The sequence below is a fragment of the Lathamus discolor genome, chromosome 4 (assembly GCF_037157495.1).
Source record: "Lathamus discolor isolate bLatDis1 chromosome 4, bLatDis1.hap1, whole genome shotgun sequence".
NCBI classification, from domain to species: domain Eukaryota; kingdom Metazoa; phylum Chordata; class Aves; order Psittaciformes; family Psittacidae; genus Lathamus; species Lathamus discolor.
Genome location: NC_088887.1, coordinates 6,265,359 through 6,291,050, shown reverse-complemented (window position 1 = coordinate 6,291,050; position 25,692 = coordinate 6,265,359). Strand labels below are relative to the sequence as shown.

Below are 25,692 nucleotides of genomic sequence, written 5' to 3'. Positions count from 1 at the left end.
CTTCAGTAGCTGCTAAAGCAGCATGGGAGCAACTCTCACCTACCCGAGGGCATCCTGATAGGCAGGAGACATTTCTGCAACATGTGGCTAAGCAGTAGAAATTCAGAAACTAGAAAGGTGATGATGAAGCAACAAGATGTAGCTCTCAAGGCAGTTCAAAGGGAGAAGCAGGTTATATGTAACTGTAATTCGTATTATCAGTGTGTAACTCGCATCTCCCTCTAGCAAGCAGAACTGAGGTCCAAGCTTCCACTCTTATGATTGCCTACTCCATAAGCTTGAGGCATAGGTGCACGTACATTGAAATGCAGTGTACTTGTTCATCACTGTAGATAACCCCGGTGGGTGGTTGTTACCTGCTTGCAGGCAGTTACTCTGTCTTCAGAGCTGTCGTGTTAGTATGCAGCCATGTCAGAATCTCTGCTTTTTGACAAGGTGTAAAGCACAGCTCTTTATCATGCATCAAGGCAGGGTCATAGTTAGAGAATAACTTCAGAAGTGAGATCTGTTTGTCCCAAGTCTACCAAAGCAGCATTTGTCAGGACATTTAGCAGTGCCATGGTGCCGAGAGATGGAAAGATTGGCTTTTCAACATACCACATTAACAGAGCAGGTTTCATCAAGCCAGCAATACAACTCGTGGTAACCAGTATGTCACAAATCTGCATTTTTAAAATACAGCAAAAATGAGTAAATTTTGTTAACCGATAGTTCCACAGTGGTGATTTCAACAGCCCAATGCAACAGTATTCCTGGGATCATGATCTTAAATGCAGGAGAATTGTTGTAGGTTGATTTTTAAGTGTTAAAATGTTTTTGTTGCAAATTTCCTCTTCTCTTGAGTGATAAAGCTGGATTTGCTGTACTAATAGAACCTAGGGAGTATGAAGCTTTGCTGCACCAGTGTTAGCAAATTCACCTGAAGGTTTATGAGAAACTCTTGTGTGACATTAATGACATGTCTAAAGCAAAGCAGAGGAAAAGGAAGATGGGAGTTATTGGCCCCTGCTTGAGATTATGTGCTTGCTTTTTGTCGATTGTATTGGCCATTGATCAGAAATGCCAATACAGCTTTATTTGTGTGGATGCTGGCTTGATTAGCTTATGGAGGATGGTTTCCTAGCTGTGCAGCCGCAGCATCGGGGAGGGGAGCATGCACACCAAGCCACACACGTATCTGCTTGTGTGACTCTGTGTTTTGCTCCCTGGATCAGCCAGCAGCAGTAGTTACCTCTCTGTTAGTCAGCATTAAGATGGGAAGAGCGTATTTGCCATTTGCAGGGGAGTTGTGTCAGCAGGGATACTGGAGTCATCATCTTGGGCATCCCACTGCGTTGATCCCATGTAATCCCAAGTGTGATAGCGTGTCTGAACTTTCAGCAACAAAGCAGATTAGAGCTAGTGTTACCTGCCAGTGTGTGCAGTTGAAAAAGACCATGGTGCTCAATAAAACAACATTTAGTACATTCAGAGTATTCCCATCAAGGGAGTTTTGGGAAGCTGATTCCTTAACCAGAAAAGGGGCATGCTCAGGCATCTGCAAGCTCAGCACAGGGATGAGTCTATGATAGTTGGAGGAGTAAAACTTGCATGTTTCAGGCTTTTATGTTCCAGTTTTGCTCTGGGCTCTGGATTTCTGCATCCATATGCAGGCGCAATAGGAAAACCAGGCTTTTCCCCTCATCCTTCTCATCTTCTCAGCTGCCCTGTGCCCGGGCTGGTGGAAGCTTTGTTTCTGTATCTTTGCAGAAAAGCAGCACAGTCCATCAGCATTACAGATCAAACCAGCTAATGCTCTCCTTAGTGCTTATGGGCTGTCTCGGACTGAATTGGCACCTCTGTCTTGCTGAACTGTAGCCCTCTCTTTCCTTTCTGGGAGGTTTCTAAGGAGTAACCCTCCAAGAAAGCCAAGGTGTTCCTCAGAGGGAAAAGCTGAATGGGGGGAGGTGCTCTTCACTGATGGGAGATACTTTGCCCTCTGTTTGGAAGCACTTTTGGAGGTGGCTGACACTTAAGCCCTAATGTGGTTTCTTTGCCTGCACAGCCAGAGGTGACAGGGCAATGAGACTGCCCTGACCTCAAACCACAGTCATCTGTCCCATACCAGAAAGCTCCTAGCTTTGCTCCCTGCTGCTTTGCAAAGCAGATGTTCTAGCAGCACTGCTGAAGGCCTGTATTTTCTTCTCTTATGCCCAAATACTGGTGCCTTGTGGTGAGAAGGAAAGCAATGTCCAGAGACCCCCGTACTTGAATTGTGCTCGTTCTTCTGGCACCTCAGCAAAGAGAAAAAGCCTCTCTTTGTTCCCCAGATGTCTTGTTGAGGCAGAGTCAAAGAACAAGCTGGATTATCAAAATACTGCATTTTCCTGCAGGTTTAGGGCCACTTCAAGCTTTGAGCAGGCTCAATGCTTTGTCCCAGCCTGGGTGGGCTTCTATATGTTGTTGTGAAAGGCCCCATGTAAATGGTCCTGGGCTGCCTCACCTGGTTTATTTCCTCTTTAACATGTGGCCTATATATTTCTTAGCAACTCCCTCACTGGTGATGATAGAAAAGGAGCATATGTTACATACATTACATGGAGTAGCTCCATCCCCTCCTCTTTTTTCTTTATCTCTGCTCAGTAGCAGTGTAATGATAACGATGTCAGCCTCTGCTGTCTTCAAGAACAGGAGATCAAAAGGCACATTTCATTTCAGCAAATGGAATAAAAGCACTTTCCATGCACACACAGGAATCCTCTGCCAGCAGTACAGACTCCAGCTGGACTGCTCGCATCAGGCATGGCAGATGTTGCATTCACTGGAGCTTATCCATACCTGAAAGTTAATCTAGACCAGGCACAGCGAGAGTTTGTAATTATAAGTGTGGTAACTATCAGCTGGCTGGCTGGGTCACTTAAGATTTCCATGGTCATCATTGGTCTGCGTGCATGAGGGATTTGGGAATTGCTCCTTCGGGGAAATTCTCCACATAGGAGGGTGTCTCTTGTGGGCAAGGCTAGCTTTCCCCATAGCACATGGCACTGTCGTCACCCTGCCTCGGTGCTTTAACTCTGTGAGCTGGGTTTTACCATGGTGGTCATTCCTTCATGAGGGAGGGGTTGCAATAAATTTGGGATGAGAGGAAAGGGAATGGAAAACTCCCAGAGCAGTCATCTGGCATCCTCTGCCCCCAGGAGGATTTCCCTTTCTTCCCACACACTCCTCGCAGCATTTCCTTTTCAAACAGGCATCACCCTCTCTTCCTGCTTACCCCTTGTATTCCTGGATGCTGCTGTTTGTTTGATTTGCTATTTTCATCACCTTTGTCTATGTCTGTTACTTAATTTGTCACTCAAAGTGCTGCCCATCTCTAGACTCTCATTCATTCCATTGCCTTTGCTCATGGCTGCGCTTCCAACTATGGTGAGGTGAGTGTGGCATGAGAGGAGAGGGGTTTGTTAGCAGGTGATGGTAGAGCATTGCCTGGCTGCGTTGCCTCACGAGCTCTGCAGTGCTGGAGAAGTATCACTGCACCCCCATTGCCAGCCAGCTGTGTTTTGTCATGTCTGTTATTGATGCTAGTCAGACTGTCCTTCGGTCTGAGGTCGGTAAATCTGTCCTTCCTTTTCATGGGTCTTTTCCCCCTGTCTTTTTGTATGCACTGTTTGCCCAGTCTGCCCTCTTCTGTACTGAGACTTGGCCCTTTTTTTAACCCTGCTGCAGTATGGATGGCTTTGCATTTAACCTTACTTAAAATAAGTGGGAGAAATGCATGATGGTCTCTCATAGAAAGCCTCTCTTAACATCTTTTTCACATTTCCTATTTATTTATTATTCTTTGAGAATTTTATGTGTTTAACCTGCCATCCGCTTACCTTCCTGTGACTGCACTAGGTAGATCCTATATAGAGTGGTCTGAGATGAAGTTGGTGCATTTTTTTTCCTATCAGCTCTTCTCATACCAAGAACAGAGAATACCTGATGCACGTGGCCTGTGAGAACACAGTTACCGTGCATTTCCTTTCAGGATCTCGTGGCAAACCCTGTCTTTTCTTGAGATGCACTTTGCCATACACCCCTGTGGCTTGCTTCCCTGTGGAGCACTGTCACTCCCAGAGAAGAGAAGGTGTTAGAGACCATTTATTGCAGAGAGCTGATCCTCTGACAGTGTCATTGGCTTGTGTAAACCTTGTCACTGGTTTCAGGCCTTGATGTTAATCTGCTTCAGCAGTTCAGGGGGTGGCAGGTCCAACTTTGGTTGAGCATCATGGAATAAAGCAGTAGACCTGAAGGATGTTTTCTGAGGCAACAAGTGCATGAGTTGCACATGAACACGCAAGCTGTTTCTGCCAGGGGAGCAGGCTCTGCACTCACTCACACCTTTCCAGGCAGCTTTGTCACAAGAAGGCCAAACAGTGAAACTTCAGCATCAGTGTGGTGGCCACAGGTACTTGACGTTAGCTTTGGCGATGCAAGCGTGCCTTGTCTTACACTTACGTAGCGTGGGCAATGTTGCCTCCTTCAATATCTGCCAGAGCCCGGCTGGGTGTTTGCTTGCTGCCCTGCAACCCTCAGCCCTTGAGCTCGCCTTTGTCTGGCTTGAAGACCGCCTTCCCAGCCTCTCCCCAGCCCAAACTGTGCCATCCACAGCCCCTGAAGCCAAGAGAGCATCCTAACCAAGCAGCGGGAGTTGCGGGTTTCCCAGCGTGGGGAATGTCGCGGCTGTTGTTTCCAGATGTGTCTGTATGTTGGAGGTAATGCTGGTTGTTTTTTTTTCTCTCTTCCCTTCCTCTCTTGCCTGTCGTTTGCAGATGTTAACGCAGGAGAACGAGTTCAGACCAATAGCGTAGCTACAGCATCAGCCTCCAACTCCACCTGAACCAGTACCAAGCAGCCAGCTGCACAGGAAAAATCACCAGTAATTTTGAGTCTTGCTCAGCAACACTGGTCTCATTTGGAAAGAAAATTAAAAAGAGGAGAGAAAAAAAAAAAACCCAAAAAAAAAAAAAAAGGAAAGAAAACAAAAAAAAAAAAGAAAAAACCAACCAACCAAGCAACCTGTTCATTTTAGTGTTCAATTTTTTATTATTATTATTGTTGTTCTTATTTAACCTTGTAAAATATCTATAAATACAAACCAGTTTCATTGTATTCTCACTCTGCAGGGTGTCCGGGGCAGGGGACTAGGTGGGGGGGAGGAGGGAAAGCGGAGCAATACAACACACCAATGTCTCTCCCCTCGACAATCTCTTCATGTTGGAAGTTTGCTGTTGTGTACTTCAGAACCAGGACTCTTGCCTCATGCCCTCTCCCACAACAGAAAGAAGGAAAAAAAAAACAAAAAAGGAAAAAAAAACCACCAAAACAACAAAAAAAAAAAAACCCAAACCTCATTCTCTGCTGAAATTTTTTTTTTTTTTTTAATTTTTTTTTTTTTTTAACCTCTTTTTTTATTTTCTTTTTAAGTGACGTTTCGGACTTTGATGTAGTTGCACAGCTTGAATTTGGTCGGGAGCTTAGCAGGGGTCATTCGGCAGAGCTCAGCGTTTCTTGTCAGCGAATCCATCTCCCAGGTTGTCTGAAGAACTGCCCCGGCTCGGGATGGGGAGCGGGCAACGTGGTAGGGAAATAGGTTGCCATAGGGTTGGGGGGGTGGGAGGGTTTGCTGTGTATCGCAGGCTTGACCCGCTACTGGAAGCCTTTCATTGTAAAAACCAGTGCTAGCGGTGAGGAAACCTGCAGCTTCAGTAAGGGCAAAGTCTACCCCCGTGGGTTATGTATAATATAATACACACACATGCACCACCGCAGGCCGTTAGCCTTTGGAAGCAGCTCCTTTGCCCCGCCGGAGCTCCCCTGTGTCGCGGGCCGGTGCCGGCACCCAGTCAGCTCCCATCTTCAGCAGAGAAGAGCGGATGAACAAATCCCTCGGCCTGACTGGGGGTGTTTGAGGGACTCTTTGGGAAGTGGCTGCTGTGAAAGCGGGTTTGGTTTCGGGGTTTATTTCAGTTCCTCTTCTTTTCCCCCCCCCCGCTTTCCCCGGCTCTCGGTTTGAACAGGCTGCCCTTTCCCAAGGTGCGCACAGGAGGAGGACACCAGGGTTTATAATGTGAACTGTTAACAGTCTACTGGTTTCTTTTGTAATACCTTCCTTTTTTAACGGCAGTTTTAACTCGCAGGATGCCACGTTCTCCGATAGCTCTGATTTTAAATCCACAGCTAGAACCTGTATTTAATTTCATCTTTTTTAACCTCTTGCTGCTGCTTCTTTTTTGATCTCTATTTATTGATGCGTGTTGCCACGTTGCCATTATGGTTTTACATTTGGTAGAATATTAAAATACACATCCAAGTGCTCTCGACAGTAATATGTACCTGCTGACTTGTAGGAAAGCTGGCTATATATGAGTGTGTGTGTATATATATTATATAAATATATACATGTATACATAGATACAACACTGCTTTTTCTATTTTGTCTACGATCTCGAAACAGTCTGCCCGGAGCGCGAGGTGAACGCTTGTTCTAGTCCATCTGGTCAGGGCCCGGGTTTCCTTCCCGCAGCGGCGCGTGGCGCGAGCATCCACATCTCTCTTCCTGAAGTCAAAGCAATATTCCTCGGGAAAGGGTCAGGTGAGCGGCCGGGCACAGCCACGGCATGGAAACGGGACATGGCAGAGACCTAGGCTTGCGGTGGGTGTCCGCTCCGGCCTTACCCCCTCTGGAGGAGCTGTAGTCCATCACCTCTGGTGCTTAGTAAGCTGTTCCATCTGACCCGGGCATCTCTTAAGGCAAGCAGTTGCTTTTCGGGAGCACGGGGACCGATGCGTGGCCCAGGGGTAGGCAGCAGTAGCAGCTTTGGTGTGCTTGGCCGCAGCAGCAGAGCTTTCACTCACGAGCTGGGTGCATTTCTTCTTGTACCTTTTGATGCTGTTGATGTGGGATTTGTTTTGTGGCCACTCTTAGCAGCCCTGGAGCTGGGAACAGGCCTGCTCTCTTCCCTCCCACCTGACACGCAGCGAGCGCGGGTCTGGGGAGGCAGGAGCTGTTTCAAGAGGTGAGTGACCACCTTCGTGTTGTGTTTGCTGTCGGGCACACACAGGCGCGCACACACATGCAGAGAAAAGGGGGTTTGAAAGCTTTTTAGCTGTTGTTAAATCCCGGCTGGCTGCATAGGAAAGCGCACCCACATTTAGAAACAGGCAGCGTTCCAAATCCTTCCCTGCAGCTGAAGAGGAAGGGCTGAAGAGCGTCTGAACACGAGAGCTCGGCTAGTCAGTGTCCCGAAAGGTAAGTGGAAGGGCTTGGCTGACCCAGTGATCCAGATAGATGCGGGCGGCTCCAAAAGCAGGGCAGCAGCAGGGGATGGATCCGCTGTGTGGGTGACACTGCTGAGGCATTGGCCACAGGCATTGTCATGTGAAGGTAGTGAATGAACACAGTGCTTAAAAGCAGGGATACAAATAATGAAGAGAAGGTGCTGCTTGTGCCAGGAATTGGGGCTGCTCTTCCCTTTCCTATCCTTCCGCCTTGGGGTTGAAGGCTGGTGAAGGGGAGCGCAGAGCTTTCCTCTCTGGTTTTGTGACCGTGCTGGCGTCTGTGTGTGTCGTGTGTGTGTGTGTGTGTGTGTTAGGCTGGGGAGGGTCAGGGCTGCCCCTCTGGTTCTAGTTCTTGTTTTCAAGGATCATGGCAGGATCTCACACTCTTTTGTACATCAGATCCAGGTCTTTGAACAACCGATTTTGTAAATAAGGAGACAGAAAAAAGAAAAAAAAAAAGGAAAAAAAAAAACCCAACCAAAAACCTCCCCAAAAGCTCCTCACCAAATTCAAGCGTGTACATCCGTGCTATTGGTTGTTGTTTGAGTTTTATTGTTTTGTATGTAAATATGTGGACCCAGGAACTGTTATTAATGAGCAAAAAGTTACCGTTCAGGGCAGTGATTCTGTTTAATAATCAGACAAAATGTAGACGAGCTTTTTAAAGCCATATAGTTTTAACTCTGTACAGTAGGTACCGGCCTGTATTATTGTAACAATAACTCTAGCGATGTATAGTGTATCTATATAGTTTGGAGTGCCTTCGCTTCCATGATTTTTTGAATTTTATTTCCCTTTTTTTTCCCCCCCTCCCCTCCTTTATCAATGATGTCTCGCCCCTTCCTCCCTCCCCAAACCCGCATCTTTGCTCCCCCCTCTGCTTTCTAACTCTTTGAGTGCTGTAAGGTTTCGGTGATACCCTGATCAGTAGCAGAATGAGAGGAAACCGTCTCCACCATCATCCATGTCATGGGAGCCGTGGCTTTGGGGATGTCTCCAAGTTGCCCACCCTGCCCTCTCCTCCTCCCGCCGGCAGCCACCGGTTCCCTTCGGACACTTGCCCCAGAGCTCATTTAGACTTTGCTCATCGATCCCCCCAGTCCTGCAGCTTCCAGGAGGCTCGGCCTCCCCACCCTCCCTGCGGCTGTGCCGGGGACAGCGGCCGGGCCCCCGGGGAGGGACCCCCTTGCATATCCCGCAGGGATGCTCTGCCCGGAGCCCCTCGGCTGCTGAGGAACGGGGGCATCGCTGTAGGAGACCATGGTGGTTTCTTCTGCCCGGGGGCACTTTCCCTTCCCTTCCTTCTTGTTTTCCCCGCTTCCCCTCCCCAAAGTCACTTTTTGTTTTCTTGAGATAAGTTGAACATGACTCTTGATTTCTTGTGCCCAGCACGAAGGCCTTGTTTCTAAAACTAGTTTGCTTGTGTTTTACTACCTTGTTAGTATTCCACATAAGATTGTCTTGAATGGGAAAACACTTAACTCTTTACCAAACCAAAGGTTGCTGTTTTATTTCGAAGCATCTCGTGTTCATTCCAGTGAAGCAGAGGCTGCACTTTCTTTCTGGTGACACGAAGGTCAGTGATGCCAAGCTGTTGGTGACAGTCTGCTCAGAGCTGTCCCTCTCTTCTGTTATTCTCTTTCGGGCTTGTTTTTTAACCCAGTCTGGTCTTGATCTGCCCTTTACATCAGCCTTGCTGTGGCGTGGGTCTCTGAGCCAGACTCGATCGCAGTCTGTCCACCCCAGTGGATGCCTGATCGAGACACTGGTGTTCTTTCACCTTACATTTACCTACCTTGCTAGGGAAAGGCAAAAAGACCTTCAAAAGAAAATCGGCTGGTAGAAGATCCCCAACACTTTGTCCTCTTATTTCGAAGCCAAGCTTTACCTACAATAACGGCAGGCGCCTGTAACTTGCAACTGAAAATCCCCCCCCCTTGCCCCCGTTCCGCCCCCCCCTGGTTTTCAGTACTTGGAACAGTAGAATCCAAGCGGCCTGTCAGACACGTGCTCCTGTACTGGAACCTCAGCCACCGCAGAGGAAAAGGAAAAGCACAGTGAGGGTGTTCGGTCCGGGCTCTGCCTCTGGGGCACAGCCAGCGAGTACCCCGGGGTGGCAGCTCACTTCCACGGGGCTCTCGACCGGTCCTGGTCATCGTTGGCTTCGTTTTGCAACACTGCAATAACAGCAAAACGGACAGGAAAGGAAAACAGTACCTAAGGGGTTAGCTCGAGAAAAGTAGCTTCCTTGTGTTGGTCTTTCTCCATTTATTTTTAATATATATATATAAAATATATTTATATATATATAATTTGCTTGCCTGTAAAATTTGCGTTCATTAATGTGTTGCTGATGGATCACTTGGGCCTGTACACACCGATTAGCGTGACCACTTCCATCTCCAAAAACGGAAATCTAAACAAATATATATATATATATTAAGGACTGTGGGTTGTATACAAACTATTGCATACACTTGTGCAAATCTGTCTTGATCTAAAGGAGAAGCAAAACCTGTATAACATTATTACTACTTGAATGCCTCTGTGACTGATTTTTATTTCTTATTTTTTTTTCTTTTTTTTTTTCATTTGAAATATAAACTTTTCTTTTTTTTTTTTTTTTTGTGGAAAGTATGCTCAATGTTTTATTATTTCCCCTGCCCCTTACTCCCCCTTGTAAATACGTTTTGTTCTGTGTGACTCGGTTCGGAACTAGTTACCTGGTACTGTAATTTGCATTAAATAAAACGTAGGTTAGCCTGGAAATGAAATTTAAACAATACCAAGTGTGTGGTCTTTATTTCAAACCATTGCCCCTTTCTTCCCTCCTCCTCCCTCGGCCTTCTCTCCCGTCTCCTCACCTCACGCCTCTTTCCACTCCGCAAGGATGAGGTGGACGTGAATCTGTGTCATGATAACGGAAAGGAAAAAGCCACAAGAAACGAGCGCGTTGTCTTAACCGAGCTGTGTTACTCCATGCTGGTTTCCACGAGGTGCCAGCTTGTCTCCGATGCCGTTTGAGTTGATGGAGAGAGGAACCCTGGGACACAAATCACTTCAAATTAAAACCAACCGATCTTCCTTCACCGTCCCACCTATAGATACGAACTGAAGAACCTGTGTAAACGGCTGGCTTTGAATCCTGCACTCATGGTTGGTTGGGGTTTGGTTTTCTTTTTATCATTGGATCCCATTAGTAATGTTCTTTGGTGGTGATCTGTAAAGTTTGTCGAGACCACGTCCAGTGGACCGTTCCTCCAGCAAATCAGCAGTAGCTCGCTCTGGGGTGGGTTTCCGGTACTGGATGCTGTGTGTGTTCACCATGACGTGTCTATTAGCGCAAAAGATAAAACAAACCTCCTTGTTCTGGGCTCTGTGACCCGGCCGGGGCCGCTCTGTCGCTATCCTAAAGGCTAGATGCGAGGTATGTGACTGCTGCTTCAATAAAAACAGATTTCTATTGCAGAGAAGCCTCCTCCTGGTTTGTTCCTGGGCCCGGCACGCGGTTCCCTGCGGCACCCCCGGCACTGCGCTCCCACTGCAGGGGTGGGAGCGGGGTGGGAAGGGGGGGCCCGGCCATGCCCAGGGCTGGGGCTTTGGGGGGGAGCCGGCCCCAAACAGCACCTTGGTGCGGTGGCCGTGCTGCCTGCGCCCCCCAGAGCAGTGCCGGCCCCAGCTCGGCCACGGGGGCACGGAGCTGGTTTTGTTCAGCCCCCACCACTCAGGCCTGCACTGGGTTACCTGGGCAAAGGGACCAGGGAGCTGACCACAGCCTGGCAGCACCAGAAGCAACGATGCCATCGCTTCACTTACATCAGTCCCGGGACCTCATGTGCTGAGAGCGGAGCTGCTCCGCTTGGCAAGTCTGGCCCCTGGGATTGAGGGTGGCCACTTACATCGGCAAAGGCATCGCTGCCTGAACTGCAGCACCTTGCTGAGTGAGTTCATTGATTTGAAGGTTGCCACTGCTCATCACAGTCCTCAGGCACTCGGCGTGGTGGTGAGTTATCCTTGGGCACTTCTCCTCCAGACGTGGGCACTGAGGTCTTCTGCCTCTCCTGGCCTTCTCCCAGGGTGAATGCAAGCTGTGGGCTCCCATTCTTCCCTGTGTTTGCACAGGAGCCCTCTGCTCCAGTCTCTGGTCTCTCTTCTGAAGGTCAGGGCCCCCTGAGCAGGACCCAGTCACCACATAACTTCTTGCTAAGCTGACTGGAAGGGGAACTTCAGCTCCTTCACATCTTTCTAATTGTATCATCTCCTTTACAACAGCTTTTAATACCCTCCTTAAGCAGCAGGTACCAAAACCAGGCAGAGGATTCCTACAGCAGTCCCCACTGTCAAAGATGCACAAGAGAGCATCTTGCAGCTGGTGCTGTTGTCTCCTTGCCTGAGGACTACATTCACCCCTCTGTGTGGAGGCTGCAGGTGTCCACTTCATCCGTTGCTCCCTCCAGTTGTAATTCCTGTGAACATTAGCAATGGGACTTGTGTATTTTCGTTCCAATCGCCTTTTTAAAGCATAACATGAAACACATTAGCATCAAGAGCCTGTTCCCACACAGCCTTCCAGGCAACAGTTATCCTGTCACTGTTCCCTGTGTGAGAATACCTCCCAAGATCTGCTTGTAAACCAGGTTCAAATGCACTGAGCTGTCAGTCACCGACACCTTTGAATGACTTAAGATGCTAAACCAAACGCACGGCAGCACCACGCTGAATGCGGTACAAAAGTCTGCTCCACTGACATGCTTTGTCTTTATCAACCAACCTTCCAGCCATCTGCGCTGGAAATGAAAGTCAATGTCAGGGCTACTGGTGTTTGTTATCTGGAAGGTGGCAGCTTTCAGGCTGCTGGTGGGGAAGGTCCAGGTCGCTTTCTGTGGGAGAAGAACAAGAGCCACAAAGCAGGAGGGAAGCAAGCATCAGAACGCGGAGGTGAGAGTGGGAGCGCGGTGTTTGTGCCTGAAGCATCAAGCTCTGGAGGCAGCGAGCTCAGCACATGGTACACAACCTCACCAGCCGGTCTTGAATCTCACTTCCGTCCCTTGGTCCTAGGAAGGGCTGCTCGGCCAGCCGTGCCCAAAGGCTGCAGGGTCAGACCCAAGCTGCTGCCAGCCCCAGGCTCTGGTGGGGAAGGAAAGGGTGTGGGGAGCAGCACCGCGTGGGGCATGGCAGGGAACCTGGGCTCGTGTCCTGGTGTGAGCATCACACAGCGCTGAGGCTTTCGTCGATGCAGGTGCGGTCCTGACCTTGTTGCACAGCCAGTGCACCCCTGGTGTCCTGGCACGGATGTTTTCTTCTTGGTGCATCCTGCTGCCCCCTGACAGTCTGCACTGGAGTTCGAGTTCTCTGTTTCAGGGATCCCCTGCTCTCTGCGTCGCTGATCTCTGCCTGTGCTCCCCAGAGGCAAGGCTGGCTCCTCCAGGACAAGGTAAGTGGGGAATGAGCAACCTCTTCCCTTGTGGAAGCTTGTGAGCAGCCGCAGCAGACTGGGGTGATCCGTCAGGAGAGCCCAAGCCCTGGGCAGGCTGCAGAGCCCCCTCACTTGCTGCACAGTGAGGAAATGTGGCTGGAGGCAAAGAAAGCCTCAGCCCTGGGCACAGGTGCCCGGCGGAGCTGGGAGCCATGGGCCCTGCAGGTGGTGAGCGTTTGTGGTGTCCTGCGCCCAGCCACTGACGCGGGGACACGTGGCAGGTCTTGTCAGAGGGAGGCCGTGGCTGCAGGGAGCGAGCTGGCGTCAGATACGGAGTGGGAAAGCCATGTGGGCTTGAGAGGAAGCAAAATGTGTCCATCCATCTCTCACCAGCGCACAGGCAACCCCTTGATCATTCCTCAAAGCGTTCTTCAAAGCTGCAAGGAGGTGGGGTCGGGCTCTCCTCCCAAGTAACAAGCGACAGGACAAGAGGAAACGGCCTCAAGCTGTGCCAGGGGAGGCTTAGACTGGAGGTGAGGAACAATTCCTTCCCGAAAAGGTTTGTGAGGCACTGGAACAGGCTGCCCAGGGCAGTGCTGGAGTCACTGTAAAGAGATGGAGACGAGGCCCTCAGTGCCATGGGTTAGTGGTGCGCTCAGCAGTGCTGGGGGAATGGTTGGACTTGATCTTAAAGGTCTTTCCCAACCTAAATGTTTTTGGGATTCTATGTTTGATTCTATGTTTCTTACAGCACAAGAGCAAGCAGCTCCTCCTCCTCCCTTCTGCAGCTTTCTTGTAACCAAAACCTTTGCCAGGCAGGAGTGCTCAGGAGGCAGATGGTGATTGCTGGTAAGACCCAGGTTCTGTGAGGGCATTTCTGCTCATTGCTTTTGATCATTGATGTGATCCTGCCCCTCTACTCTGCTCTTGTGAGACCTCACCTGGAGCATTGTGTGCAGTTCTGGTGTCCTCAACATAAAAAGGACATGGAACTGCTGGAACAAGTCCAGAGGAGGCCACGAGGATGATCAGGGGACTGGAGCACCTCCCGTATGAAGACAGGCTGAGGAAGTTGGGGCTGTTCAGCCTGGAGAAGAGAAGGCTGTGTGGGGACCTCAGAGCAGCCTTCCAGTGTCTGAAGGGGGCCTATAGGGATGCTGGGGAGGGACTCTTCATCAGGGACTGTAGTGACAGGACAAGGGGTAACGGGGTCAAACTTAAACAGGGGAAGTTTAGATTGGATATAAGGAGGAAGTTCTTTCCTGTGAGGGTGGTGAGGCACTGGAATGGGTTGCCCAGGGAGGTTGTGAGTGCTCCATCCCTGGCAGTGTTCAAGGCCAGGTTGGATGAAGCCTTGTGTTGGATGGTTTAGTGTGAGGTGTCCCTGCCCATGGCAGGGGGGTTGGAACTGGATGATCTTGAGGTCCTTTCCAACCCTAACTATTCTATGATTCTATGTTGCCTGGGATGCTGTCATCTGTTACCAGCCTAGGGAAATGAAGGGACTCCCAGCTGGGGGAGTCTTTGGACCATCTCAGTTACACCTCGTTCCCCTCAACGCTTTTGTTTCATGGCACCAGGGCAAGGAACAGGTTGGTCGATGTCAGCTGTTGGTGCTGGAGACAACAGATCTGAGGCCTGCACAGCAATGAAAAATGGTCTGCATTTGGCTGGAGGCAGAAAAATTACATGGCAGGTGGAGAAAGGCTTCAGTAGGTAAGGAACCAGCATGGGGATTGCAAGAGGCTGTAAAGGGAAGGGCTGGCTTTTCCTGTCTCAGTAATAAAGAAAAGGAAGATTTGTTCTTAGGACTGATCCTGCTGCAATTTAAGCAGAAAGGAGGGAATGCAGCTTTCCAGTCTCCGTAACACTGGTGGGAGCAGCTGCTTTAGGGATGTAAAATGGTGTGTGAGAAGATACTGCCCAAAAAGGGTATTTAGGAGGTGGTTTAGTGTGCTTTCAGTTTAGGGGCTACATAAGAGCACCAGTTACATCCTTCAGGCTTATTGCTGCATCTGCATCGAGAGCATGGGTAGTGTTCACACTCCAAGCATGTGTTCCTGCCTGTGGCAGGGGTTGGAACTGGATGAGCTTTAAGGTCCCTTCCAACCCAAACCATTCTAGGTTTCCATGAAAAAGGTGTGTTGGCTTCCAGTTGTCTTACTGAAAGTCCTTTTTGTTGGTCTGAACTGCAATGATTGCTACAGGATTTCCTCCTTCCACACTGCAAGAGCAGGGATCAGGGGAATATCAGCAGGGAAGACCTGGGACACTCTGCATGCATTCATTCATTCATCCATTCCCTCATTTGTTCGCTCGTCAGCCAAGAGGCCGATTCCGCAGCATTCCCGCAGCGCAGTGACCCCGCAGGCTTTGGTCTCCCACCCCTGTTGGGATGCAGAAGCTGCAGGGCAGCACAACCAGGCTCCCTCTGGCCGGCAGCTGGGGAAAGAAAAGTGGGATGAGCAGAATTCCCCTGTTTCCACTGTACTGGTGCAGCCCTAGAGGCATCTGCTGGGTCTGTTTCAGGTACAGGCTCCTCCCCAGGGTTGTTCTGGCTCCTGCTGTGAGAAGGAACGGTGCATTCTTGTGCTGTTGATTTATGATCCCCATTCCCTCTCACCATGCTCGTTTTCCTTCTCAAGGCACATTCTGTAAAGCCTGAAAAAAACACCTGCACATGCTGATTGGAAGCAGTTTCTAGAGCAGAGCTTCCTGCAGGAATCCTGCCATGGACTTTAGTTTACACGTGAGGCAATGTCATGTGGAAAAGATGGCTTTAGCCTGGCGGTGTCCCTTAAGTCATAACAGGAGCCAAGACATTAATAGCTCAGCCTGTGCAAAGCATCTGGAGTCCCCTGACCTCTCGCTGTGGTGCAGAGGGCTGTGTCTCCCAGGAGACCAGAACACTTCAACCTGCATCCCACACATGCTGGAATGCCTCTTGTCTTTCTAGAACCACATCAAACTGCACCCATGGAGAATGCTTCTTTCAACATGCCATCCCAGACATACACTACATGCCTTGATGGCTCGGTCTTCCCATTCTACTCTTCTGCTGCATCAAGTTTTCCATGTCTCTCTTATTACACCAGACCTTGTGATTCATGTTATCCCCCCTCTCTCAACCAGGCTAAATTTGTCCAGGGTGGCCTGAGGCAAAAGAGCCGGTCCCTGAACAGCTGCTCCTCCCACACTGTGCAGTGTTTCTGTCTGTGTTTTGCATTTGCTACCTTCCCTTTTTAACAACGAGCTATGTGGACTTCCCCAAACCCTAATGGGATCATCCTCACAGAGTCCTAACCAGAGCTCATCACCCATCTCTGACTCCTGCAGTGCTTGCAGAGGCTGCCTGACCCCACCTGCTGCCTCTGGTTAGTGGCCTGGAGACCAGCAGCAGTTTCCTGGTGCAGCTCTGTTTCCCCTCTCCAGTTGTTATTCACAGCTCAGTGGAATACAGGGGTACTCAGATTCTTTTTCTCCTCTCTTCTCCTCCCTCCCCAACCTGATCCCGAAAACAAAAGCTGACACGTTTCTTCCCAGGATTGCACAAATAAGCCTGATTTTTTGACCAGCTGCTGGTTTTGTTTTGAAGGAGCAATGCTGGACCACCACACCTGAGGCCTCACAGACCCAGCACAAAGCGGGCAGTCTCTTCCAGAGAAATGATGGAGGTCAGAGATCAGCCTGTTACCACGTTAGCACTAAGAGCTAATACTGCTATCTGCTGCAGAAGTTGTAGCCATCAGTGAGTAAGCATTTTGGGAGTGGTGGTGTGGCTGTGCTTGCTCCTGCCTTTGATGCTGGTATCGGTGTAACTGTACCTTTCAGACGCTAAACTCGCAGAGCTCAGGGATTCTGACAGGTGAGTGCTGGAGAGCTGAGCTAGTCCCTGACAGCTCTGTGATCAGATGCTCTGCGCCTGTCTGCGGCCTGCTGATTTCTGACATCCTGATGCTTGCCAACAGGGCAAAATCAGGACCCTTTCTGCCTAGCCCCTGGAGCTGGAAAACCAGGGCGACTGACACTGTGTTAGGAAAAGCAAGATTCTTTCTAGAATTGTCCTCCTTTTGGAATGTTAAAAAGCAAGAAGAGGTCAGCCCAAAGGTTAAAGTTTCAGGAAAAACCATAAGCACTGGTTAATGGGCTCTTTGCACAAGACACATCAGCCCCCACCACACCATTCTGCTATCACCTGGCCTTAGTTACTAGTGCTAGACACTGCCTGGTTGGCAGGAACCACTCTGATGAGGTCAAGGGCACCTCTTCTTTATGAAGGAATAATTACATGAAAAGATGATGCGATAGCTGACCATTTTAATTCATTCAACACTTCATTAACAGCAGCGCTATTGCAGGAAGCCATTCTGCTTTACTCCACTTAAGGAATCAGTGGGACATGCTTGAGAAAAGATTGTGTATGGTCTTAACTCAAAATTCCCCATTTCTGGAATATTGTTTCATTTAATGTTACTGATGCAAGGATACACCATCGAAAGCCCAGGTGCAGATCTTTATTGGTCTGTGCCAGGAAAACAAACACCAACAGTGCTTTCTCACTTAAGTTTCTGTTAAAAACTAGAAGAGGAAAAATAGCTAATGAGGTCCAAACCTGCTTGGGGAGGGGGCTGGACTGGGACTGCCACACCAGAATGTATAGAGAGTGGTTCCAGGACAACATTGCCAGCAGGCAGCAGGAGGGACAGCCTAGGGTGGAGAGGGGATCTTTCATTCCGGTTGCCCTGTAGAAAGTAAATACAGTGTGCTCCCTCTCCTTCGGCATGCTCCAAGTACCAGTCATGGGGGGAAGGAAAACTCACCTTGCTCGTCTTCTGTTTTTAGGAGGCTGTGGGATCCTTGTCTGATCCATCAGGAGGGTAATCTGCTGTCTGCCCTGCGCTTTCTTCACACGGTTTAGCTAGCTCCTCTGCAACCGTGGCAGGGCAAGTGCTGTCAGCTGCACTTGGGCCAGCAGCTGTCTCACTCACGGCAGTGCCGGCTGTCCCAGCAGGAAGGTCTCTCTTTATCCTGCTGGCAGATGTCTCCTGATGCCGTGCCAGATCAGCCACTACCTTCTCTGTGTTCCTGCATATGATCTGATGAGCAGCATAGATGTGTTTTCTTTGACACTGCCTCACTGTGCATAAAAAGAGGTAAGGTTTTTACTAGGAAATGTGCAGAGAAGAGTTCTCTGGTGGGGAGAAGGGAGGGACAGCTTTTAGCCTTCCTGCAGCTGTGGAGAAGCCTATCTCAGGAACAAGAAATCACGCCCTTCTAACTTTGGCTGAAAGTGTTCTACTGCCACCTAATAGCAGCAACCAACTTTGCATTTCACTTTGAAGACTAACCCCCCCAGTGGGAAACACAGTGTCTTCCTTTCCAGCTTAGGGCATAACTGCCCAGGATATGTTATCAGGCTTTAAAATAAGTGCTCCTTCAGTGCCTGTTAGTTGCAGCAGACCTTTACAAAACTGGAGCTGACATCTGCCCTCTCCTGTGGTACCATTTTGCCTGCACTGAGAAACCCTTACTGAGTTCAGACTGAGACTTGGAGACACTATAGACACATTAAGTCACCTACCTTACCATCTCCCTTTTTCTACTGCAGGATTGTTCTTTATCGTGTTTTACAGTTTTCATCCAATCTCATTTGTATATATTTCCAGCCCACCTCTTAGGAAATTATTACCCATGCCAAAACATTCATCCTACAATTCTCTTCATTCCTCTTCTTTCTTCTTTGTTCCTTCTTTCTCACTCTATAAACTTCATGCTGGCAAAAAATCATGCAGCTTGAAATACTGCATGCTTTTAAGTAGGGTGTGGGGAATGTTGCAGGAAAGAGCTGTGGCTCTCTTTAGGTCACTTCCCAGCAAAAGTCTAAGACTTCCTTGCTGCTTTGGTCTGCTTGTTACATAAGGCAGAGCTGTACCTTAACTGTGAATGTGAACCACTAGTGCCTTGCATGCTGTCATACAGCTCTGAATACCGCCACTGAGTCAGTTGCTCAACCTTCCTAATCCATCCTGTTTATGTTTATCAATCTCTCAGGTCCATTTTGTCAACAATGAATGCAACCGGATCTCGCCTGTATTTGAAAAGCTGACCTTCACCATCCAGCTCTCAATTCCCAGGAGAGCTTTCTCTACCCAAAGCATTTTGGCTTCAATCGTGCATCAGCTATACTGGGAATACTCTCCTGCTATTGCTGCAGTCCATCCACAGTGAATGCCATCTAAAAGAAAGCAGGCTCAAATTGGTGAGTGATTGTCCTTTTAAATGCAAGTTTTTTCACATCAGCACATTGACTTGTACTTCCACTGAGGGAGGTTTCAGAAGTGAGGTGCAGAGGGGTTTGAAGGTGAGCCAGTATTGGATAATCCCTGGTTTTATGCATAGGAATATGACAAAAAGAGGATAAAAAATAAGAAAAGACTAGGTAATGACAAAATAGAGATGTTTAAGCTAAAATGTAGGTAAAGACTGGACGTGCAAGCCTGCAAATTTGTGTTCAACAAATGGATTTGCTCCTCTGGTAGGCCAGACCACTGTGCTCTCAGATCACCTCGTGCTAGTTTCAAGGAAGGTGTATGCTCAAGCATGGCCCAGGTTGCTAAAACATGGTTTTGTAATTCATAATCTGGCTCACTATGGGGAAAGCTTTAAAAGCTGCCACAGAAATGCAATACACTAATATGCTCATATCTAATGCCATTCGTTGATACTATTTCCTTTGGATTTACATGGAATAGTTACTGATTCTGCTTCTTTGAAGGTATCAGAGAAGGTGTGCAGGAGGTTTATGGCAGGGTGTGTTCATCACAGCGTGCATTTGGTAGACCAGCTATTTTTTAAGTGTATGGAGTACCCTCCACCCGTGCAGCACTAGCAGAAGAGAGTATGAGCCAGGACTCTTCCTGACATCCGATGCCTTCTGTCACAAGAATACTGTGGCGAATTTCACCTTATCGTGTTTGAAGGAGCTCTTGTACTTTGTCACCTATTGCTCTGGCTCTTCAACCAGCATCCACTTTAATTTTTGATGGGGTCTAGCTCTGCTTTCCAGGCAAACCCATTGTAGTTAGCACTGATTTTAAATTTTCTTTCCCCTCTGTTGCTTGGGAGTGCTTCTGAGGTGCTTTGTTCATTAGCTGCTGTTGCATTTAAATCCAGTATGTATCTTCTTTCTTTGTGGTACCTCTGTATGTCCAGAATCCCAGGCCATCTCCGGGTCTTCTCTCCCTGTTTTTCTTTCTGAGACAGGCCAACCTGTGTGTGTTAGTGCCCCGGCTGCAGGTTTCATTGACTAAAATTACATCACCTGCTTTGGTAGGCTTGCAGAAGGAGGGCTAAGGAGGAGGGAGCTGATTTAAGTTTATGCAGAATTGCCATCTGCTGAATAGACACTGTTGTTGTGACAAATACACAAACTAGGAAGAAAAAAGAGTTTTCACCACTCACATACCACAAAATGTGTTTGCAGGGTTTGTGTTTTCATTCACAAAGCAATAAAAAGCAATGAAGTGCCTTTGTTCTCAAGTCAGAGAAGTAGAGTGCAGCAAGGACCACTTCAGACCCTATTGTTACACAACTGCTTTACTTATACCCACTTTCAGTGGGTGACTTTTTAGCCACGGTCTTCTGAGCATATTGGTCAGTGGAAACATCCCAGTTAAGAACAGCCATTTATTCATTATACTTACTGTAATACACACGTTTCCAGGGCCTTCCTCTCTGTATTTTGACAGATAATATTCTATTTTGGCTAAATGAAGCATCCTTTATAACTGCAAGATTATCTACTTAAAACATGATGCCACTACAGCCAACCCTAAACCCTTACCTTAGCTTCTAGATCTCAACCAGTGTGGGGAGGGGACAGACCATAGAAAAGCATATAACCTTCCTTCCACATATGGCATATATTTAAGTAATCTGCCTGTTAAAGTTTTACACAGCTTTCAGAAATTGCCATATAACAGACAATTCACAGCCATGCTACTTAAAGACACTTCCCAGTTTGTTTTTGAAGATGCAATGGGCTGCTGCTTTTCATGTAGTTTATTATTGAAGATAAACCAAACTTATAATAGATTATTACCAAGTTGGAAGGGACCTCAAGAATCATTTGGTCTAACCTTTCTTGGCAAAAGCACAGCCTAGACCTTACATCAAGTCTGAAGTCAGGTCACTATTTTAAAAAGACTACAGCTCATGAGAAATTGGTGAAAAAGGGTCAAAGGGCTTAACTTTCTACCTCCAGAGTACAAAAGAGCAATCTCAGAGAAATGAGACAACTCTTGACACTGCATCTTTCGTTTCAGCGAGCTAGAGTGAGGAGGGTGAACCAGTTCACAAAGAGAACAAAGTTACTGGACTCCTTACCTTTTTCCCTGGTAGACATTTTCTCAGCTTCTGGAATGAGGAAATCATAAACCATCTCTGCTACAATCTCTTCTGATTGTAGGTGAGTTCGACTACAGAACAGATGCAGAGTGGTGTTAGTACTTTGATTTTCTCTCCAGATCACCTCCGCAAGCATGAGACTCCCTTGCAAATATTCCCACTATTTCCAAGGGAGTGTATGGTCATGGCAGCAATTGTAAGCTGGGTCTCTCTTTATCCTACAAATAGGTGACAGTGACAATTCCCCTTTGTGCTGCACTGTCAATACTGCATTGGAAAGCAGTATTTCCAGGAAAGAACATCACCCTAGACTCCTTATGCTCAAAGGTATTTAAGAACCCAGTTCTCACTGATGACAAACTGAGTTATACATGCAGATACCTCTGGGGGTTTGTATCTTTGTCAGTTTAGTCTCTGGCCCATTGCTGAGTTTGCTGAATTCTTCCCTTTTGTGACTCTGCATTTGGCTGGTCCCCATGCTCTTTTCCACACCAGTGTTTGGTGGGTTCCCAATTGGCCAGGGGCTGCATGCATTATCTACGCTTCATTCTCCCCAAGGATTTCAACATTCTGGTTGTATTCATCTAGTTACAAAATACGCAGCTGCTGTACCATAGGAGAGTCACTGTGTCACTGGGATTTTTATGGCTCAATTCCAAAAAAATAGCATAGAAACTGAACTGGAGGTTTGGCAGGTCCTGGAAAGTATTCACTGCTGATGCCCCAGCCAAACACTGTGGTGTTCTCAACAACTTACTCTACTCAAAATGCCTTGTCAGGCAGCCATCAGTATGACTGACCCCCATGGAAACTGGCAGTTTCTTAAAGAACAGCCGCCCCAGAATGAAAGGCTCCTGTATAGCTGTATCTTTCAGCATCTCTTTCAAATAGATTTTCTGTAGTAGTGTAAATAAATGAAAAGACCAGTATGAATGGGTATTGCTTTAGGCAGTTCCCAGATTCACTTAAAGCTCAGTCACAGCATCACACTGGCATGGAGGAACCTAAAAAGGGTGATTCACAGATCCCACAAGCGATTTGCAAAGAGAATCTGGCACATGCTGTATAGAAATAAGGCTCTGATTGACTTAATGTGTGTGTACCAGATAGTAACAGTGTGGTTCCCATACAGCAGTCACACTAACAAAGCGATCATGAACAGTATTGCTCTGCCTTTCCCATGTCTTAGATTATACATGTAACCACAGATGCAGATGGGCAGGCAGGTTCTAAACTGCTGTGAACAGCTTCCAATGTGCTGTTTAATAACGTACCGACTTTCCATTTCGTAAGCAATGTCATTGATTTCTACAGCCAATCTCTGAATCTCTTCCCTGGCTTGCTCTTCAGCTGTGTCCTCCATGCTACTCAGGATAATGTCTTCCAAGTAGGAGTCAATAGTGCTCTGGTGCACTTTCACCACCTGGAAGAGAACACCAACATGTTGTTCCTCTGCCTGTTGTGCCAGGAGTGTGGTGGAAGCGGATTTCCACCAGACTCTCAAGTTCAGGCTGGCCAGCCTGAGACTTGTTTTCAGAGGTGCTCTCTGGGAAGGACAACTTGTGTAAAAATTTATTTTCAAATAATTCTTTCTAAGAACTAGCTGAACAGAAATTAAGGGCAGCAAAGAACCAGTGGTGGAAGGAAAATTTATCCACGGATCCAGTTCTGCTGCAGCAGGTCAGTTTTGTGAATGCAGTTTTGTGTTGCTTCCTCAGTTCTCTGGTCTCCTCATGGTCCCCTGACTAACAACAGCCAAATAATAATCATCACTATTGACTTCAGTAAATTAATCAGCTTTCATTCAAGCAAATTCTGAAGAAAAAGGTTCCATCAAGCCAGTCAAGGTAACATAAATAAAACCAAGATAAAATTATTGGCTTCTTTATAATGGCTGTAGAGCAGAGAATCTAGGTGTTTTCATTCTGCTAGTCTGAAGGGTATATAAGCTTATAGCACTTTGACCATCCTTGCTTCCCACTCAGAGAACAGAAAAGATAAGAGAAGCAGCTAAAATTAAAAGAAAAATAAACATGATGCCAGACTCTCTTGGTATTAACCTCCTCCCACAAAGTCTGAAAATTATTGGTTTAGTCAATTAGGCTCCCACTCATTCCTTTCAACTGGGAAAAATATGCTTCATGCAGTCAGGAGCTAGGGAATAGGCACAGGACTATAGAATACTTATGGAATATGGTAAGTCAGGATTTTTGTTTCTGGAGGGTATGTTATCCATTATCATTACTTCAGAATAATTTTTGTACCTCTTATTACTTGCAGTCCATTTTTGGAGGGCAAAATGTTTCCAAAACCTTGCTTAAAGCCATCCTTCCTGGAAGAGCACCTAATAGTTCTTCTGAACGAACCAAGTACTGACAAAACATTGTTCCTAAAGATGATCTAGGTATATCTGTTCTCCATAGGTTTATGCTGTGGAAATTCAGAAACCTACGTTCATCCATGATATGCTTAACAGGACTGTCTGTAGGGTTATTTAGATCATCCTTAATTTAATAGGCACAGCTCTTTTATAAAGGAGTTACCCTCTCTTCATGAAACCTTCCCCCTCAATTTTAAAACTAGCCATCACAGAAGTCAGAGCTGAAGCAGCTCCCTTTCACATGGACCCTTCCACAAGCAGGGAGTTCCTACAGACTACACACAGTTCCACCAGTCTCCCTCTCTTGCCTGTCTGAAAACCTCATCTTCATCCTGACGCCGCTTCAGTTCCACCTGACGCCGTCCGCTCTCCTCTGCTTCTCGCATCCGCCTCTGCCTCTCAGCCAGCATGACAAAAGCATGGATCCTGCGTTCTTCTTGCAGCCTCACCAGCTCTTTGGACAGGAAATCAAATATGTTTGCCAATACCCTTCCTTCTTCCCTGGCCAAGTGGGTTTCCACTGATGACAGCTTTAAAGAAAAAAAAAAAGCAAAGAATTGTGTTACAAATGCCTGGAATGTTGTCCAGAGTCCCAGGACTACCACAGGCATGTGAAACAGCTCTGCAACGTTCAGACCAGCCGTGGGACAACGCTAGGAGTTTTGCATTCTTCTTGTTTTTGCACTGGCCTGGATTCTGCATAATATAATAAGCCTCTATATGGGCTCCGATGGCAAAAAGAGGCTAAAAGATGGCAAAATTAGGGCAGGAATAACCCTGAAACTGTCACACTGGGACAAGCAGCCCCTGTGCTTGGGTGGGTGGCAGGAGATAAAGCACTACATGTGCCATATTTCCAGGGATTATGAACTGCTTTTGTGGCTCTGAGTATAATCACAGTAGTTGCTGAGGCCATCTGCTTGTTACTGGGAATGCTCCACTGCCCAGACCAAGAAAGGGGAGCTATAAAACTGACAGTGAAATTACTTCAGCTGCATGCCCTCCATATGTCTGTGCCAAGCTTAGCTAGATCGGAACAGAAAAACAGGGTCAAAAGTTGCAAATGAAACTTCTTTCTAGCATTTGGAAAGGAAACCCTCAACCTGTATGAGTGGGAAGCCTGAGATTCAGGTAACTGCAATTATGAGCACAGACACATTTCTATCCTCTCCTAAGGATGCAAAATGTTTGGTACAATTCAAAGTCACCTCGGTGAAATGGTACATCTTTGGTTGGACATTCATATGCAACCAAAGTGATTCAACTTGTTGAGATAATACAGCAACCATGAGTCCCTACAGTTTTATGAACTATTACCTAAAACTGTGTAAGTTATTAACTGCTAGCAAACTCAAATCAACAGGTATTATAATGCATGTGGCAGAAGTGTAAAAAAGGCCTCAAAATTCTAGGTAAAGGAAAATCAGAAAGTCTGTGACAGAACTGAGACTAAATTCCAGGTATTCAGTGTTACTGCGCCATTCATTCTCTGTTCCAAGCACATCCTGTTTTATGTGTTGAGTACGTGTGATTGCAATTCAGAAACAGACAAGATCTATGGTAAGTTCCTTATCTCCAGTACGGACTATGAAGCCACAGTCCTTGCAGGAGGGAATGTGTGGAACTGACCAGGATCCTGTGTTTCTGTTGGAATAAACAGCCAATAACAGAGTAAACAAAAACAAAAATCTAAACCAAACCCTCAAAATGGAGCAGAAATATCCAAAACAATTAGTAATACATCACCTTTCTTGCACTGCTGTGCCATTTGCTCATGCACAGTTTCAAAGACAGTGGGATTGTCAGCACTGCATGCAACTGGAAGTGAGAGCACCTAGCCCATAGGTGTTTCAGATAGAGGACAGCAATACAGTAACTGCACCACCTCACAGAGACGTACAACATGGAACTAACATGCTGCTTTGTCTTTATTGCTCTAGGTGCTGTGTCTAAAACTGCTGTGAAATGGACGAAGACAATGCAGGAATACTCTCATCTTAGACTTTAGTTATATACAAGGTTGGAAATTTTCACTGCTCATCCTTGACCGTTTAATCTGGAGTTTCTGTCCTCTTTCTGCAGGAAGCATTTCTTGAAAAATGCCCCTTTTTATACTGGAAAGGTCAAAAGCCTGGGAAAAAAACCACCTATGACCGCTAAAAACTATAGAACTTCAAATCGTCATTGA

The 25,692-nt window shown here is 47.3% G+C and overlaps 2 protein-coding genes across 5 annotated transcripts in view; one reads left to right on the top strand and one right to left on the bottom strand.

Annotated features, from left to right (window-relative positions):
• GSK3B (glycogen synthase kinase 3 beta) overlaps window positions 1-10,087 on the top strand; it is a 151,355-nt gene extending 141,268 nt beyond the window's left edge. For both annotated transcript variants that reach the window (XM_065676115.1, XM_065676116.1), the window contains one exon: window positions 4,794-10,087. In XM_065676115.1, coding sequence (XP_065532187.1) covers window positions 4,794-4,861 — 68 coding nt within the window. In that variant the 3' untranslated portion in view covers window positions 4,862-10,087. The remainder of the gene's footprint in view (window positions 1-4,793) is intronic.
• A 3,171-nt stretch (window positions 10,088-13,258) lies between these two features.
• Window positions 13,259-25,692, bottom strand: part of CFAP91 (cilia and flagella associated protein 91) — a 36,733-nt gene continuing 24,299 nt past the window's right edge. For 2 of the 3 annotated variants that reach the window (XM_065676110.1, XM_065676112.1), the window contains exons 14-18: window positions 23,813-24,034; window positions 22,399-22,547; window positions 21,104-21,195; window positions 17,539-17,855; window positions 17,019-17,460 (exon numbers count right to left, since the gene is read on the bottom strand). In XM_065676110.1, coding sequence (XP_065532182.1) covers window positions 17,557-17,855; window positions 21,104-21,195; window positions 22,399-22,547; window positions 23,813-24,034 — 762 coding nt within the window. In that variant the 3' untranslated portion in view covers window positions 17,019-17,460; window positions 17,539-17,556. Of the gene's footprint in view, window positions 13,324-17,018; window positions 17,461-17,538; window positions 17,856-21,103; window positions 21,196-22,398; window positions 22,548-23,812; window positions 24,035-25,692 lie in introns of those variants that run through there. The other variant, XM_065676111.1, reaches the window with a different exon arrangement.